Source organism: Melanostigma gelatinosum, assembly GCF_949748355.1.
Source record: "Melanostigma gelatinosum genome assembly, chromosome: 19".
NCBI lineage: Eukaryota > Metazoa > Chordata > Actinopteri > Perciformes > Zoarcidae > Melanostigma > Melanostigma gelatinosum.
Genome location: NC_136652.1, coordinates 12,798,505 through 12,818,027, shown reverse-complemented (window position 1 = coordinate 12,818,027; position 19,523 = coordinate 12,798,505). Strand labels below are relative to the sequence as shown.

Here is a 19,523-nt window from a genome sequence, read left to right as displayed (position 1 = left end):
AATCTCTTTTTCTAAATTCCATCTCTTCATCTCTCTCCCGCTGCTGGTTTTCGCTCACAAAAGGCTTCTATGGACCAAGGGAGCGTCGGTGCTAATAATGTTGATGCTGTGCCAAGCCCAGCTGGTGGTGCCCGGCACAGGGCATCGAGTGTCTGCTCTCCACAGTTGCGGTCTTTAAAAGGCCCTCTCCTGTGCCAGAGGGAGGGAGATCACATTCCTGTAATGGATGCAACCAACCTGTGAAGCTGTGTGGAGTGCAGTCTGTTAGCTCTGTATGACACATCAAAGCATCATGCTATGCGACATAGCTGCAACGAATATGTGTGTTTTTTAAAGCACTGGAGAGCAGGTTGCAATAACGCCTAACTAGAGAGTAAAACATTCCAATAAATGTATATAAGAAAAAAAACCTATGATGTATGCATTTGATTTTAAACACAGGTACACAACTTCAATTTGGTGATGAATGAACAGTGGCCAAGACATGCACAAAACAAATGAAATAATAATAATAATATATATGTTCATATGGAATTGGCTGATATGTTGATGCATCGGCTGGGCACTGAATCAAATGAATCTGCTGCTGCGATGTAAATATTTAATGTCAGCACTTCAAGTGTACTGTAGAATTATTTCAACTGCATGGTGAAAACTCAGTTTTGAATAATTAAAATGAATCCCAAAATAAGAAATAAAATGTCCACTTTATTTGTGCAGCGATTCACATCAGGCAACATGACAGAATGTGTCCTCTGTATTCTATGTCATATTGACTGGGGGAACTCAAAATTTGGCTCAACATCCACACCGAGGACCCTCATTTTGTGAAAAATGCTGCATGAATGAAGTTGACATGGGAGAAGCGTCGGTATTTTCTTCCCATGGTCAGATTCCAGCCGTGTGCTACCCGACAGCAAACCTGAGCGAAGTCTCCACCAAACGTGGGGAAGTGAATCAGACATCTTACAGAATGTGCTTCACACTTACAAAACAAACACACGCTTGTATGTAAACATGCGTGCGGTAAAACACCTTCTAACCAGAGCGTAGCTGCCATCTAGCAGATTCCTCTGTCCCGCACTGTGTGGGTGGCCCCGACTCTATTCCCAGCAGTGCTTGTTAATGCAGCAAGGTCTCTTTTCTCTCCCTTTGTCTCGCTCTCGCTCAGTCCCACTGTACATTTCTCTGCAACCCTGCTGCCTCCCTGTTTCTCTTCCTGCGTACACAGTACCACTTACTCGAGATGGATGCAAATGCAATAAAAAACATACATAGTCCTCAATAAGCATCCCAATATGAACAAAACATTACATTAAACCCTGCGGATATGATTTCAGTCTTTATTGATCTGGTACCAGCAAGTGTGATTTAATAATACAGGTCCCAGAGTTCAGTTCATAATGACGTATATCAACCACCGATGACTTGTTTTTATCCAAGTCTGATGAGAAAATCCATTGAATTAATGATCGAATGTTGCCTTCATGCAAAATAAACGCACGCTCCGAATTTTGTCTTCAGAGCTATACATGCAGGGGCCCGTTTTTCAAAAGTGATTTTCAGGCACTGCTCATATGCAGATTGCAAACGGTTTCACAAATACTTAGCCACGCATCACAGGCAGATCGTTTGTTTTGATTGGTGAAATGTGTCAGGAGAGGAAATTATCTTATGATGCAAATTCAGTGAAATGCATCATTGCCTGTCAATCCCTTGTGTGTGGGTCTGCGCTGCGTGTGCCATCGGTGAAAGGCAGATTGCCATTAACAAGTATATAGGGAGGCAGTTACATAATGCAAATACATTGAGTAGTTATTGCTGAAAGAATGCTGGCCATAAACAGCATCATGATGCTGTTTATATGTATATGTGCACATATGTACAATGTTAGGACTATAACCATATAAGTATGGAAAATATACTGCACTAAATTTTCACCTGGGCGTTTCTATGCATCTGTCTTTCCCCTTCCCTCTTTCATCATCTTGAGGTCACCAAAAGCTTTACTACATGCAGTAAAAGAGTGTTTTTATAATGAAAAAAAGGCAAGTTACTTTTCTGCATTGGGGACAAATTCATTGTCATTAGCAATTATTTACTATACAGTATCCTGGGAAGGTTTGCTGAGCATGCATGTTCTTGTGCTGATTTGAAGTAAAGGGCCTTGCCTAAGGATATCTCAGCAATAGCTGCTGATGGAAAGGACATAAAAAAGGGTCACACTTGCGGATTCTCTTTATTGGTTTGTCTTTATCTTGAGTATCTTCATGGGTCTGTTCTGTTAACAATTTAATTGCGTCCGTGTTAAGCTAACATGCTTTTTACAGTGTCCCATGCCAACTGAAGCAGCAATATCATGTTAAACATATTACCCAAATAACCGCTCTCTACTAAAAAGCGAGCCATTGTTATGAGGTATTACACCAGAATTGCAGTGTTGACACTGGAGAACATCCTGCCCTCTGTTGTGGTAATGATAGCTCAATGAAATGTAGACATTAATAAAATGATGAAAATATCTGGCCCTAAAGCCTCAGTGAGGCGTACAACTGGGAAACTGCCCCCCCCCCCTTTTCCTCAATTAAATCCAAGTATATACTTAGCTCAGTGAATGGGGATTTGAAAGAATGCAAATTACAATGAAGCATTCAGACCAAATAGCTCATTAGCTGCAGGCAATAATTATACACAGATGGGACAAAATAATAATTAGATTATCTATCTATCTATCTATCTATCTATCTATCTATCTATCTATCTATCTATCTATCTATCTATCTATCTATCTATCTATCTATCTATCAATCAATAAACAGGTTGCAGGTCGCAGACTGCTGTTAATTCACATATAGAGATTGATAGGGATATGATTAAAGAGTCGACATAAACCAGCGAGATCACACACACACACACACACACACACACGCGCGCGCGCACACACGTCCGAGTGCGTTTGTGGCTGCGAGCGTGCACTGGGCCGAGGAGGGGCTTCTCATTATGCATCCTACCCTGAGAGGCAACACTCGGCCTCACCCAAGGCTCAGAGTGTCACAGTGATTATACACTGCCCCGCATTAAAGCGAGCCAAGTGGCGTGATAAAACATCACACGCACCTCTCGACGCTCGTAACACCCCCACCCCCATCTTTCCTGCCCGTTCTCCTCATCAACTCCCCTCCTGCGGCCGCCATCTCACCCTCCCCATCCCCCTCCTCCTCCTCCTCCTCTCCTCCTCCTCCTCCCCCATCCTCCTCCTCCTCCTCCTCCTCCTCCTCCTCCTATCTCAGTCAATCAATCCTTCATGAAATCACAAGGTGACATGGATGGCGTTGTCTTGGTAACCATTGCTACAAAACTGTTGCCTAGGTCCCCGAGTACAAACAAGTCCGGAGCCCAGCGAGGCGTCTGTGTTGGAGAGAATGAGAAGCAGGTATGAGAGACCAGAAATAAAAAGCTGTAGGAGGGGGAAGGTCACCCACTGGCTGCTGCAGGCCACTTTAATCTAATGATACTCTGCAAGGTGGCTTTTCAGTAATGAGCACTGTAGCATAAATATCAGGATCTGTAAATTAAATAAATGCATTTGAGTTGCAGAAAAAACTAATATTATTCTAATCCATACGTTTATAACATAGTAGGTATGTGCTATTTTTCAAATTCACCAGCAGAACAGTTTTTCCATTAATCCTTTATTATGTCAATAAAAATGGCAATGTTTTTATATTCGTGCTGCTGTTTCTTCATTGACGCATTCTACGGAATCCTCTTAGGGCAAAACACTCTCGAGAATAAAATACATCAGAGCCGGGATTTATAAAAAAAGAGCACTCTAATGAAGTACTTCATCAAACTTGCAGTAGCCTTTGGACGCATTATTCATTATTTAACGGCGGTTCTAGTCCAGTGAGATATGTCAATATGTAGCATAGGATCTGACAAAATGATTCATGCAATGCTAATGAATCAATTCAACATTCGCCACGAATATAATTTCCAGAGGAGGAAAAAAATACATAGAGTGATTTAAGCTCTTTGTGCATTGCATTCATCTTTTTGTATACAGTAACCGCTTGGCTTGGGTTTGACGCATGAGTAAAATAAAACACATACCGATGTTTGAGGGGAATAAATATGATATTTCTATATTTACAGCTGTTGCTACTGTATGTTTAGTGTAGTGAACTATATAGTGTGAATTAAGACTGTGACTGAATAGGCTGGCACCTCCATCTGAGGAAAAAATAAGTTTTCATTACTCATATTACTTATATCAGATATTAGCTGGCCAGAGGAAAGAAAAGCTGGCTGAAAGCAGGAAAGAAAAGGTTGTTTTTCTGCAAGGAAAGGCATTATGAGGGAGGCGGAGTAAATTCACTGTTTGCAACAATACCCAGGGAGGGACCTTGAATGTCCATGAAGAGCCCCATTCCCTTTTTCACTTTCAAATCACCTTATCCCATGATTTCTTGGACGCCATCCTAAAAATCCAAGGCCATTATTTCCATCCAATTTGTTCCCTCTCTGCATGAACACTGACAGATTGTCATATTTTGGCCACGCTCCCAGAGGAGAGTTGTGAGAGGCAGGAGGGCAGATAAACGGCTATTACCATTCACACCACCTCATTACGGAGCATTTAGACCCAGGAGTACCAGCCCAAAAGCACCACGCAGAGGGCGTTCATGCTGCTCCTGTGCCCACCCCCTGGTGCCCTGTACCATGGGACTTGTGATGGACAGCTGGTGTTTATTTATTTATTTTTCTTATTAAATGTACAGTCGCATTGTTTCATAAAAAACATTCGATACACCCAAGTGCTTGCGGATCAAACCCCCACAGGAGCTGTTGCAGTTCATATGGTTTCATATCGATTTGGTCATTTGGACATACAAGAATGAATTGCAGCTATAAACATGTTTTTGCATACACAGCATAACATTTGCATTACGCAAGCAGCATGGAAGATTTTGAGCCTACCGTCATGAATCCATCCAGCAGGCCCGAGTCCGGTTTGGGTGGGGCTTGTAGCCGCTCCATTGACCACTTCTCAATGATTGACGACACCTGAGAGTTTTCTGTGTTGAGGATGCGAAACCCAGTCATGTTGACTCCACTGTAACGATACGGCTCCATGTCGAGGGCAAAAAGGTCCTGGATGCATAAAGATGAAAGTCTAAATGTGTTATGAGCTGCAAAAAAATAGTTAATTTGTTATCTTTGCTTGTATACACCGGTGCATCTCTCACCTCAATAATCAAGATCAGACATTTGAGTGGCAGCTTTAACAAACGATTGCAGAAGAGTGCGGTTGAAGGTATTTCAGGAGCAATTTTATCTCATGCTGAGGCAGCAGCCTTGATGAAGTCAATGTTTTCAAGGTTACAGGCAGGCTTTTGGTGGACTGCCATCTATCATGTGGAAGTGAAAGGACAACCCAATCGCCCTGCATACAGCATGTCTGGCATCTCACCAGTCTTTGGGATGCAACAACACAGTTGACAGAACAACAGCAGGTGATGGACGCAGAATGAGGCTGCCACGGTCAATGTTTGCTGTCCTATTTCTAAATCCAAATGGATGGCTCTGTACCAGTATACAGCAGCTTTGGCCGGCACAGTGGCCATCCAACTGGCCAAACACTGGCTGATGTTAACGTAAGCATGTTTCCACCCCAACAAGCGGCAGCATGCTGCTGAGAGAGGCTTATGATCATTATTCTCTTTTCTTTTCCAATGACATACTTGCTGTCACTCACTCCCCTTTCATCCAGGTCCTTATGCGGCTGCACAAGGGATAATTGCATGTCCTGTGCACTGGTAAATGTCTTTTTAGGTCACTTTTCTTTGATCTTTCCCTCAGACCTCCCAATTATGCTCCAAACAACACAGCATGCCGTTTGTTTGTTAGCTATAATGGACCAAATGGGATACTCAGGGCTATTATCTGAGCTTTCAGTCTTCTCTGGGCTGTAAAGATGTGCTGCTGTTCATCTGCAACGTAGCAAGCAATCTTTCTAGTGGCTAGATCAAAGAACTTTGGAGAACTTCAATCGCTGCCAGAGTCAGAATAAAGTATATCCAACTGTTCTGCTTTCCTACACTCAGGGTTGTGGAAAGCCACATGCGGTGAGAAGGTTGGTGAAGAATTGAGAAAATAAACTGAAGTTCTACTTTCAGAACTGATACTTAAAAAATGCAAAGATATCTTTACAATCAAATACATGACGATGAGTCAGCTTGTCAAGGTTATCTATTTCTAACAGCACAAATTCAGGTTGTAGTTAAGGTTCATAATGCTTCACACAAAATGAAAATAATAGCATGTTTTTCTCTGACTGGCTCCTGCGGTTGATGAATATTTAATGTTATTGTCAGAGAGGAAAACTGCTTTCAGACACTTTGGCAGACAATGTATTTTTGCCTGACAACAGACAAAAGACAAACACAACAACAAACAAAAATTACAACACAGTGTAAAATTGCCTTTGTCAACATAAAAACAGACGTGCTGGCGTACTCACCAGGGTAGTAAAAATATAATGGTAGTACTCTGTCATCATACCCATGGCCAGGGCCTACGGGGAGAAAAGAACATCGGGCAGTAACAACAAATCTAAGATTCATAGCTTAATGAACATGTGACTACTCATTTAATTTGAACGATTAATTTAGTCTGCAACTTGCATCGTCACACAGTAACATCTCTGAGAAATTATATTAAAAGAGACCACAGGCGTGTCCAGACCATTTTGAGTTGAACAGAACCATTGAATTATCACAACACTTGTGGCCATAACAAATACAAGAAAGCATTGCAGTTATTGGATAAAAAGGAACCGTCTATAAACTTTAAGCCAATAGTGTGAGGATTTATGTCTAACTCTGCTGTATTTCCCTCAGTAGTGTCCTCCTACGAGTCCCGCCCACTGCCTCGCCTCTCTCCTCATCTCCTGTGGTCGCCTCCAGCTGACATAAATACTCCTGCCACTCTCATCCCAGTTGTCAGTCCGTCCGTTTACCTACCTGGTATTCCGACCCGTGAGTAGTCCGTTTGTTCACTCTCTGAAGATCCGCTACTAACGATGCATTTCGTTTTTCCAACTTGCCTGCCGTACAGTGTCGAGCCTCTGGTTTTCACCGAAGTACGAAGAAGCCTCACACAGACGATCCAGCCTGCCTGCCAGCCGCGGACGCGGATCAGCCACTTCCCGGCTGAGATCCGAGCGGAGCGCGAGGACGCGCCTCCGTATTGCTGTTTGACAGTTTTCCTGTCGGCTTCGTCTGCCACTCAGCAAGATTAGCCACTTTCTGGCTTGGAACCGTGCGGAGGCGTGGTGATGCCTCCTATTGACTTTGTCCATTTCCTGTCTTTTCCCTTGACTGAGAGAAATAAACTATCTTGGTTTTGAAATAGAACTCTGCTGTCTGAGTCTGCATTCGGGTCCATGAACACACCACATCATAACAGAACGGACTGACCCTAACTATGGACCCAGCAGCCGCAGCAGGATTTCCACCTGCAGATCCCCGGGTCCGTGAGTCATTTGTTCCGTCTCCTGAACCTTTCCACGGAGACATGAGAGGATGCAGAGGTTTTCTGCTCCAGACGACGTGCTCAGGGATTTTCTCAACCGGTTTGTGTTTATCTACATCGACGACATTCTGATTTACTCCTCAAACCTACAGGAACATTGCCACCATGTCCGTCAGGTCCTTGAGCGCTTACTGGAGAACCAACTCTTCATCAAAGCCGAGAAATGTGAATTCCATGTCACCTCCGTACAGTTTCTTGGTTTCATCATTGAGGAGGGTCAGATTCGGAAGGACCCAGAGAAGGTTAAAGCGGTCACCGAATGGCCGGTCCCCTCTAACCAGAAGAAGCTCCAGCAATTCCGGAACTATGATGTGGGCAACCGGGACTTACTGGCCGTCAAGCTGGCTCTGGAGGAATGGAGACATTGGTTGGAGGGGTCAGTCCACCTGTTCATTGTGTGGACCGACCACCGAAATCTCGAATACATCCATTCGGCCCGGCGACTGAACTCCCGCCAAGCCCGTTGGGCTCTGTTCTTTGCCCGTTTCAACTTCACCATCACCTACCGCCCAGGAAGTAAGAACATCAAGCCCGACGCCCTCTCTCTGCAGTTTTCCCCAGACGAGGTTGACCCAGCTCTGGACACGATTGTTCCACCCGCCTGTGTCCTAGGGGTTCTCACCTGGGCGATAGAGTCTGCAGTGCGGGAGGCTCAGCAGACCCAGCCAGACCCAGGAGGTGGTCCTCCTGGACGCCTGTTCGTTCCCCTTTCCGTCCGTTCCCGGGTCCTACAATGGGCTCATGACTCCCGAATCTCTGGCCACCCTGGGATAAGACGTACAATCAACTGGCTCCGGCGCTCCTTCTGGTGGCCATCCTTGGACAATGACACCCGAGCGTACGTCCCAGCCTGTACCATCTGTGCGCGCAACAAGGCCTCACACAGACCCCCTGTTGGACTATTACGACCTCTGCCTGTTCCCCACAGGCCTTGGTCGCATATGGCATTGGACTTCGTCACCGGATTTCCTCCCTCCGAGAACAACACGGTCATCCTTACCATTGTGGACCGGTTTTCCAAGGCAGTTCACTTTATTCCCCTTCTCAAGCTCCCATCGGCCCACGAGACCGCAGACTTGTTGGTTCAACATGTCTTTAGACTCCACGGCATCCCTATGGATATTGTTTCTGATCGGGGTCCTCAGTTCTCCTCCCAAGTTTGGAAGGCGTTCTGCCTCGGTGCCACTGCTAGCCTCTCCTCCGGCTTTCACCCCCAGACCAATGGGCAGACAGAGAGGCTTAACCAGGAGCGAGAAGCCATGCTCCGATGTGTAGCGGCGGCAAATCCATCTTCCTGGAGTCGTCACTTGGCCTGGATAGAGTAAGCACACAACAGCCATACCTCCACGGCAACAGGTCTCTCCTCGATTGGCTACCAACCTCCCCTTCTACCCAGCCAAGAGGTCGAGATTTCCGTCCCGTCTGTCCAGATCAACCATCGCAGATGCAGAAGAGTCTGGAGAGAGACTCGTGCCACCCTACTTCGTTCTTCCGAACAAAACAAGCGTCTAGCTGATCGCCGCCGCACACCCGCCCCCACCTATCTTCCCGGCCAACAGGTCTGGCTTTCCACCAAGGACATACCCCTATGCACTGAATCCAAGAAGCTCTCCCCCAGATTCATTGGCCCGTTCCCCATCGTCTCTGTTATCAACCCGGTCAAGCTCAAGCTCCCGCAATCCATGAGGATCCACCCTGTTTTCCATGTGTCTCTTCCACTGTGTAACCCGTTCACTCCAGTCCTCTGAACCCTCCGGCCGAACCCCCTCCACCCCCCCGACTCATCGAAGGCGGTCCGGTTTACACAGTCGACCGTCTCCTCGATGTCCGCCGACGAGGTAGGGGTTACCAATACCTCGTTGATTGGGTGGGGTATGGTGTGGAGGAACGATGCTGGGTTCCTCGCTCCCGGATTATGGATCCAGAGCTACTCCGCACATACCATCGCCTGCACCCCGATAAGCCTGGCGGTTCGCCGGGAGGCTCCCGTTGAGGGGGGGGGGGGGTTTACTGTGAGGATTTATGTCTAACTCTGCTGTATTTCCCTCAGTAGTGTCCTCCTACGAGTCCCGCCCACTGCCGCGCCTCTCTCCGTAGGCACAGCTGTGCCTCATCTCCTGTGATCGCCTCCAGCTGACATAAATACTCCTGTCACTCTCATTCCAGTTGTCAGTCCGTCCGTTTACCTACCTGGTATTCCGACCCGTGAGTAGTCCGTTTGTTCACTCTCTGAAGATCCGCTACTAACGATGCATTTCGTTTTTTCAACTTGCCTGCCGTACAGTGTCGAGCCTCGGGTTTTCACCTGTACGAAGAAGCCTTCCAGTTAGTTCCTCGGAGATCAACTGTGTAGTCTTGGCGTTCCTGTGTCGAGCCTCGGGTGTCACACAGACGATCCAGCCTGCCTGCCAGCCGCGGACGCGGACCGGCCACTTCCCGGCTGAGATCCGAGCGGAGCGAGAGGACGCGCCTCCGTATTGCTGTTTGACAGTTTTCCTGTCGGCTTCGTCTGCCACTCAGCAGGATTAGCCACTTTCCGGCTTGGAACCGTGCGGAGGCGTGGTGACGCCTCCTGTTGACTTTGTCCATTTCCTGTCTTTTCCCTTGACTGAGAGAAATAAACTATCTTGGTTTCGAAATAGAACTCTGCTGTCTGAGTCTGCATTCGGGTCCATGAACACACCACATCATAACAAATAGTAAGGAGTGTGTCGAAAGTCGTTGTCAGTTTATGTTCTGTTGTGCCTACAAAGTATTCACCATCAATAAAAATACTTCTTGTTGGTTCCCATAGACACACAGCTGTATTGATAATTCACACGTGCAATACGCTTCTTAGAAGACTTCAGTTCAATAAGGACCCCGACCATTCTCATAAATAATGTGTCTTTGTGAAATTAATTCATGCCTGTGAGCGGAATTAGACTTTCTAATTAAAAAAACCTTTATTGTGCAATGGGGCGCTTCCATTATGACGGGTCAGTAGTAGAGATATAATATTCTAGAAAGAGATTAAGGATGCACAGAACAGAGAGTAGGTATCTGAATCACTTGCATCAGTGCTTAAAGAGAGAAGGAGTAATAAAGGGAAAACTATACTTATTGTTTCCCAGCATCAACATAATGAGTGTACTTTGAGTCTATGTATTGAGTACTGAGTCTACTCTTCCATTAAGTGAAATTACGCACATTTTGGGAGTGCAGGCAATTCAGTTTTAATTTAATTCAAGAAGCGCTGTGATACAATCAATCATCCTATTCATAAATGTAGCACACTGATGCATTAACTTAACTGCTCTATTTACATATTGAACTTAAATGTGAATAGCATGGATCCCCAAACTGTTCAATATTAAATTAATAAATAAGACATCATTATGAAATATAGATATATATAATATTAAAAAATGGTGTAAAATATATAAATATTTATATAAATCGTATGTGACAACATCATTGTCATGGAGAGTGACATTATGAAATTTGACAATATGAATGTGATATCTGACATTGTGAAATAAAAAATACTTTTTAATGACCTCTTATAAATTCTTGTATATATATATTTAACATACATTTATTCAAATTACTATTAATTGAATCCTGATTAATTAATTAATTCATTAACTTATTTCATATTAATTACTTTGGGGCGCCATAAATAGTCCCCAGGTTTGTCTTTGTTGCATTGAATTTAATAACCCATCCTGGCTCATCAAGCTGGGCTCATACCTGTTTAAGGATCCACGCAGCCATCTCATGTCCACAATCAAAGATGACGTGGAACTCTTTTGCCTTCTTCATCTCCTTCAGAAGTGGCTTGGCATCCTTGGTCTCCGTGGGCAGCTGTCGAATCTTCAAACGAATATTGTATCGTGACGGTGCCTTGATCAGCTCCTGCAGTCGAATCAGACCTGCAGACAAAGAGGACACGTAGCGTGAAAAAGGAATTTTAAAGATGCAGCTATTACATAGTGTGTTTGATCTGCTGCCATTTTGAAGTATCCCCGATGCTAAGGAGGCCAGACAAAAACAACTGGATTCAGGTTTTCTCAGCAGAAAAAGGCTCATATGCATGCCTTCCTAATCCACAGTCTATTGATCCTCCTACTCATGCTTGGCAAGCAAACAGACTGCTACAGACCTATCAAGAGAATTAACACCAACCCAGCACATTGCACCCTTTTATACCAAAAGCACGAAATGGAAAGAACCTCAATCTGCACCCTCCTACAGAAACTTCCAACCCCATAGAAGCATCCAAAATGTAAATTTGCTCTTGTCATCCATGATACCAAATAGGAGTATGGAATAGGTTACATTTTATCTTGATAGAAAGCCCGAATCTCTGTGTCTCTCTCACACACTTCAGATGTGCTCTGATGAGAGAGGCTCTGTTTGCCCATCTTGTACTTGCCCCTAGGGAGCCTGATGTCGCACCGTCACATATTGAGCTACAATCTTCACCTTTCATTTCTCGGCCACACACTCGGGGAGAAAGCTCTCTCCGGGAGATACTGCGATGAGATTACAATGAGTTTCTCCCTCGGTAAAGAACTTCAGAGTGCGGGATGAAAGAGGCTGGATTGATGGGAGAGATGATTACTTGTCATGGGTATAAAAATGGATGGAGCAGTGAGGGTCGTTTGAGAGGGAACTGAAGAGAGATAGGATTTTTTTTTTTTGTAGAACCACTTTAAGATAGCTCAGCCTATTTTTTATTTTGAAATGAAGTGCTGTGTGAGCATTTTAATGGTCTTACTGTGAGTAGGGCTGGGTCTCCCTGAGGCCTATAGGATTGGTGTGAAATAGGAACATGCAGGCCTTGCTGTGAAAAGTACCATTGCAGGGAGGAATACTGAACCACCTCGAGCTTTCCTCAGGTAATCCCACTAGATCCCTACTCTAGGGCATGTCCACATCTCCCTGTTTATGTTCGTGCCGACACTTTGGGAGGTGTTAAGCAAGAAAGAAAAAAAACTGTCAAGGGAGCTCAACATTTGGGAAACACTGTCATTGTCGATGTTTGTGGGCTCTGGCTAATGCCTTCAGACTTTCCCCCTGGATCTTCTAACGGCTGTGTGTGAATATTTTATCCCCTCCGATAGTTTTTCCTGCCAGCCGTCAGATAGGCTCCAATCAGCAGCGCGGGGCCCTGGAGCATGAAGCTGTGTGATTACAGCCCGGGACCAGGTGGAAGCGGTGGGGGAAAGCAACGCGGCTATGCATGCAGTCACACTTTTCAGGGCGTCAGGTGTGTTATAGCAGAAACACTCCGCAGAGGACGCCCAAGCCGCTCCTATCTGACTGAGGGAGGCGAGAGGTCACCTTTTGGCATCTCGCTGGGGCGGTTTGCTGGAGAATGAGGGTGTTAGCATACTGAGCTCCAAGGCAGGAAGTGAAGAGAGGTCAAAGAGATGAGTCAGAATAATGTGACAAGTGGGACGAGTCATTGGGATATATAGTCTGAGGTTAGCGTACGGGCACTAGCATGCTGCAGGATTGCCTGTTATAGAGATGATGGAGGAAGCAAAATAGCAGTAAAACTATCACATTGCTTGAAAAAAAGGTCGTCAATTTCTATTTAGCGGCCCGATTTAGGACGTCAGCTCCAAGACAATATTCATTTATAGGGAATGAAGTCATTATGCATACAAAATTTAAACCTCCTCTCAACTCAGTCTAATTTACCTACATGAAGCTGTCAACCACGTCACGCCAAATAGCTCATAAATTGCGAATGAGCATTTGGATATTGTTATCTTCTCTGGAGCGATTACGCTCGAAAAAACATCACTGCACTCAAGCTAAAATACGACTCGTCTTCTAAAATGCATATTATGAGCCTCTCCACAAAGTCACGGGACAGACAAAGTGGCTCACAGACACATTTGATAGCCACCCTTTAGAAATCAAGTGTCTCTGTGTGTTATTAACATCTGTTGTCAGCCCCCACATCGTACAATTCTGCATTGCATTAATCTGAAGAGACACCGGGTCATTCTGGGTAATGCCGGTCTCTTTTTTTTCGATGCTGCTGCTCACTCTCCTGGAAGACTGACATGGGCAGCACCTGCAGGACTGAGGCAGAACAGTAAGCTATTGATTTCTGAATTAACTTGACAGGTTACGAAGCACTCACTGAACTCTGAGCTGCAGTGCTTTCTTTTGTAGTTCACCCAGAAATCTGTTTTTTCTGGACATTGTACGGTGTAAAAGCTGAAGGTTATGTACACTGTCACACTAAGCAGGCAAAACAGAAGCACCACCGAAAGATGAAGGCAGACACTGACTGTACCTGTACCTGTACCTGTGCTGTCGTCATACACCACAGTGACTGTTCTCCACTTGAAGAAGTGCACCAGGTCGAGGATGGCTCTACTGAGGGAGGAGAAGTCGGGATACAGGCTGACAAAGTACGAGTCCCTGTTGTCGGACACTTGATGCTTCCATTTGGTCTGGACGTGGGGCACTCCCAAAGCGTTACAGATGGATTGGACTGCATTGGCCGATGAGCTGTGTGAGGGGCCAAAAATGGCCGCCACCCCGAGGGAAAGCTGATCACATGCTAGTAGGGTAAGAAGAGGAAGAAGCGACAAGTTAGCTTAATGCTTTCAATTTTGCCCACATATGTCACACCAAACAAACATGAAGTTACAAGAACGGGTGTTCTAAAAAACATTTACTGGGTGTCAGACTCCTATTCTAGTATAGCGCAGACATTTTACACTCAAAATGACGGTAAATCGAGTGCACCATTGAGTTTGATCTCAGACACAGCCAATGATTGTCTAAATTGATTTTCTGTGTTTGTCGCCACTCTTTGGTATTTACACAGCTCAAGAGCAAACATTTTGACATTTTTTTGCAGAAACATGCTGAGTTTTGGACGTTTTGTACTCTTTTACGAGTCATCCCTGTAAGGAGTACATTTCCCAAATGGCATGGGAGCCATACGACGACACGATTATTTCTTAATTTCTTCAACACAAAAGTTGCTGCAACCAAAAATCAGCAAAACAATTTCATAGCAAATCCCCCGACTCACCTTTCCTGGAGGCTTCAAAGCTGTCAAAGATGTTTATTCTCTGGATGTCATAGGTCAGCGTGGTGTTTTGGAGCAAGGTGCGGTTCCTGTTGATTGTGTTCAAGGCAAATTTAAAGGCTAGTTCCTCTGCTCCGGAAGGGCCGCTCTCAATGGATTCAAATATTCCTCCTGAGGGTCAGGCACAAAAAAGTAACAGCTGAGAAAAAGCCCTCTGAATAACCAGTTATTGTAAGAACAGAAGATTCCTTAACACAATTGACATTCAAGTACATGGTCGATATGATGCAGGCAATTACAGCTCCAGCAGTGCTGTCATTTTTAAAAGCGGTGCTATTGTGTTCAATGCTTTACACAGCTCAGTCAGACACACATGGAACTGATTCACAGTGCAGATAAAGCTGGATCTCAGCTAATTTGCATTCTGTGGCAGTTGTCAGTGTAATTATAGGCAATTAGTTACATTGGGAGGTGAGTTCAGGGGTGAGTGACCTTCTTTAACTCCCTCACTCAGCCTTGGCAGAAAGGTTCACTCTTCCACTATGTCCCATTGATTTCAGCGATTCTCAAATGAGAGGAGAGCAAAAAAAAGAAGGGCGCACAGGGAGTAGAGAAATGAGGGCAAAAAGACAAAAAAAAAAGGTAGAGGAAAGGCAAAACAGAGCCATGGTAGGAACCAGTAAGATATGTAAAGAGGAATAAAAAGAAAGAACAGAAAGACAGGCGAAGTGAAGGAGAAGGCCAATCAAATCAGAAAAGCTCCGAAGCTTTTAATTACACTCATTAAAAACAAAATGACTCAGAGGTTGAAATGATTATTTCTGCGTCATATTTGACTGTTGATTTTTAATGGGAGAGCATCCTGAAGGGAGGTTCGTGCTGTGCCTGCCTGAGAAGTCTTGTTAACTTTTAGATGTATGAGCTTCACACCTTGGGATGCTCATTAGTTGTCAAAGTAAGAGCCTACAACACAAAAATAAACAATACACGCTGTTTCACCACACCGCATGAGCCAGACAATATAATTACCACCGCAAAGTAAGGTGTTGTCAACTTAAAACAGCTCCTTTCAGACTTTCAGACCGAATAAAAAAACGAATAAAGCTCCAGGTGGTCCATCAATGTGGTTCAGAATCCGAAAAACAAAGGAAGGCAATGTTTGAACAGACGACAAATGTGTTTCATTTAAAAATTAGGACAAGACATTTTTTACCTGCTTTCATTTGACAATCAACAAAAATGCATGTCAATAAATTTGACACTTACTTTAAAAGGACATGTTGCAAAGTTCAATGATCAAATTGACATGCTCTGTTTTTTTTGAATATTTTATTTTAACAATGCATGAGAGCATATAGAACACAAAACATTAAACATTACAAACAACTACATAACAAGTTAAGAGAAAAAAAACTAAACACAAATAAATGAAATAAAATTAAGTCAATAAAGTAAATAAATAAATAATTCCCCCCACCCAAACGAATGAGGTTGGTGCATAAAGTAACACAACACAAAGGCGAATGCAATAACTATATTGTAAATCTGAGCTCTAAATAATTACAGTCCTATGGTGCTGTTAGTGTTATACCCATGGACTCCAAATAAGGCTGCCAGATTTTCAAAAATAAATTATATTTTTTTCTGAGACAATATGTAATTTTTTCAAGAGGAATACAAGTTTAATTTGGGGCTTCGTTAAAGACCTGTTGAGAGTTGTGAAGTTTCCCAGTAAACATAGCTCAGGATCTAATGGAAAGGTAACCCCTGTGATCTTAGTTATTATACGACAAAAGTCATACCAAAAGGACCTCACCTTTGTGCAAAGCCAGGTACAGTGTAGGAAGGAGTCGACCTCTATACCACATCTGAAACACATTTCTGACAATTCAGGTTTGGATTTATGTAGCTTCTGTGGGGTGAGGTACAGCTGATGAAGAAAGTTATAATGAACAAGTCTGTACCGGGCATTAACTGTTGCTGACAAACTGTTCTGGCACAAATCTGGCCAGAGTTCTTCATCAATTGTTATATTCAAGTCTGATTCCCATCTCATCCTGGATCTGTGTAATCCTGGTTTTGGGCCCTCATTCAGCAACATAGAGTACATTTTAGAAATAAATTTGTACACATTTCCCTGGTGAAGCAATTTTTCCACATTAGTGAACACAGGTAGAGTCATTCCAGGGCCCAGGTTGGTTCTCAAAAAGGATCTTTACTGGAGGTAACAAAAGAAAGTTCTGCTGGGCAAATCATATTTTCTCTTCAGTTCTTCAAAAGGCATGAGGAGTCCTTTATCAAAGCAGTCTTCCAGATACTGGATTCCTCTGTCATGCCACGTCTCCAGAATCTTGTTACTTAGAGTCATGGGCACAAGTTAATTTTGTCTTAGAGGTGTTTTTGGTGATCGTCTCATATTTAGTCCAAGAGTTTTGTGAACTTCATACCATATTTTAATAAAATGTTTCAAAATAGGATTGTCTGTCCTCTTGGATATGGTTTTGGAGTTCCATTTATAAATAAAATCACTGGAGGTTTCTTCTTTCAGAGGATGAAGTGCAATTTGTATCCAGGAGGGGGCAGCATCACCGTCAAAAAATGACAAAATATTTCGCATCTGGGCTGCTAAATAATATTTCTTCAAATTAGGTAGTCGAAAACCTCCCAGACTATAATCCCATGTTAATTTTTCCATTGACACCCTTGGCATTTAACAGTTCCATAAAAACTGCCAAATGTGTTTGTTGAGGGTTTTAAAAAAGGTTTGAGGTAATGGAATGGGTAAGGACTGGAAAAGATACTGCAACCTCGGGAGAATATTCATTTTCACACAGTTTATTCGACCAATTAAAGTAATGGGTAGATTCATCCATCTGCGTAGGTCGTCCTCGATTTTACTCAGCAATGGGAGGTAATTAAATTTGTACAAATTTTTAAGATCATTATCTGTAAGTATTCCTAGATATTTAATATTCGGGAGCCACTTAAATGGGGTTGTTTGTTGGTATTCAGTGTGATCGAAGTTTGTGAGTGGAATAATTTCACTTTTTTCCAGATTGACCTTATATATATATATTTAATAAACATTTGAATAAATACAGCCACTCTAGCCGATCAAAGGCCTTTTCAGCATCTAATGCTACAGCTACACTAGGTTCAGTTTTAGATTTAGTTAGATGGATACTATTAAAGAGTCTGCACAAGTTATTGGCTGATGAGTGTTTCAAAATAAAGCCGCTCTGGTCTGGGTTTATTAATTTTGGAAACTATTGGCCAAGCCTGTTAGCCAGTGCTTTGGAAATGAATTTATAATCTGAATTTAACAAGGAAATGGGTCGAAAAGAGGAACACTTTAATGGATCTCTATTTTTTTTGTGAATCACAGTGATTATGGCTGTGGAAAATGATTCAGGAAGAGTTTGAGTTTTGGATGCTAAGTTAATCACATCCATTATGAGGGGAGTGAGTAAGTCCTTACATTCTCTGTAGAATTCAGGAGGGAAGCCGTCCTCTCCTGGTGATTTATTGGGTTGTAGTGAACATAAGGCCTTTTCAATTTCTTTCTGGGTGAAGGGCAAATCAAGATTATGTTGGTCTTCGTGGCCGAGTTTCGGCAATTCAATAGTGGACAGAAATTCATCGATCTTAGATCGATCCTCTGGTGATTCTGATGTATATAGATTTGTATAAAACTGTTTGAATGAGTCGTTAATTTCTGTTGGGTTGTGCGAGATTGCACCCGTTTCAGTTTGAATTGCATTAATTAACCTTGAGCTTTCCTCTGCTCTCAATTGCCAGGACATAATTTTGTGAGCTTTCTCTCCCAATTCATAATATAATTATGTTTGGTTCGTAAAATGTTTTTTTCAACTTTGTAGGTATGTAATGTATTGTATTTAAATTTTTTGTTCACCAGCCGTTGGTAAAGTTCTTTAGACCCAGATTGTTGAAACTCCTTTTCCAATTTCAAAATATCTGCTTCTAGCTCATTTATCGCTGCCATATATTTCTTCTTGATACCCTTTGTATAAGATATTATTTGTCCTCTAAGATAAGCTTTTAGCGTGTCCCATAATATGAAACTATTGGGGGAGGAGTCACAGTTTGTCTCACAAAAAAATTATGGTCCCTAATAAACTGGCAAAAGTCTGGTCTATAAAGGAGAGTAGGGTTCAGACGCCATCTATATTGATTTGCTGTTTTTTCTGGCATAAAAATAGATCGGGTCAAAGGTGAATGATCAGACAGCATCCTAGATAAATATTCAGATTCTAGTGTTCTATGAATTAGCTGTGTTGACAATAAGAATAGGTCAATCCTGGTGTGAGAGTTGTGTGGGCAGGAGTAAAAGGAATAGTCTCTAGTTTGAGGGTGCATCTGTCGCCACACATCAGTCAGGTTTAGATCTTTCATGAATGATAAGGTAGTTTTAGCTGCTTTTGTTTTGGATGTTGTTGTGGCTGATTTATCTAATATAGGATCTAACCAAAAATTAAAATCGCCTCCTACAAGTATGTTTTGTTGTCCCCCTGATATACCTTCATACAAATATCTTGAATAAAGGATTCATCATCATAGTTAGGTGCGTATAAGTTTAACAGTGTCCAGGGTTCCGAGTAGATTTGGCAATTAACTAGGACATAGCGGCCTGATGGATCAATTATAGTTTCTCCAATTGTCACTGGAATGTTTTTATTTATTAAAATAGCAACCCCCCTGGCTTTAGAGTTAAATGATGATGATAGCACGTGTCCTACCCATTCTCTTCTCAGCTTTTTATGCTCCTGTGTGGTAAAATGGGTCTCTTGTAAAAAAGCGATATCTGTTTGCAATTTTTTATGGTGTGTCAAAACTCTCTTCCTTTTAACAGGTCCATTTAGCC

General features: G+C 43.1%; 1 protein-coding gene across 2 annotated transcripts in view; it reads right to left on the bottom strand.

The window, feature by feature from the left end:
* The window catches only part of LOC306792869 (glutamate receptor ionotropic, kainate 2-like), a gene marked incomplete at its 5' end in the record, with an annotated part of 58,940 nt that overhangs the window by 21,911 nt on the left and 17,506 nt on the right, over positions 1-19,523 (bottom strand). Inside the window, 5 exons of one of the 2 annotated variants that reach the window (XM_079290229.1) lie at positions 4,981-5,154; positions 6,524-6,577; positions 11,329-11,510; positions 13,901-14,164; positions 14,645-14,812. In XM_079290229.1, the coding sequence (XP_079146355.1) occupies positions 4,981-5,154; positions 6,524-6,577; positions 11,329-11,510; positions 13,901-14,164; positions 14,645-14,812 (842 nt within the window). The remainder of the gene's footprint in view (positions 1-4,980; positions 5,155-6,523; positions 6,578-11,328; positions 11,511-13,900; positions 14,165-14,644; positions 14,813-19,523) is intronic. The other variant, XM_079290230.1, reaches the window with a different exon arrangement.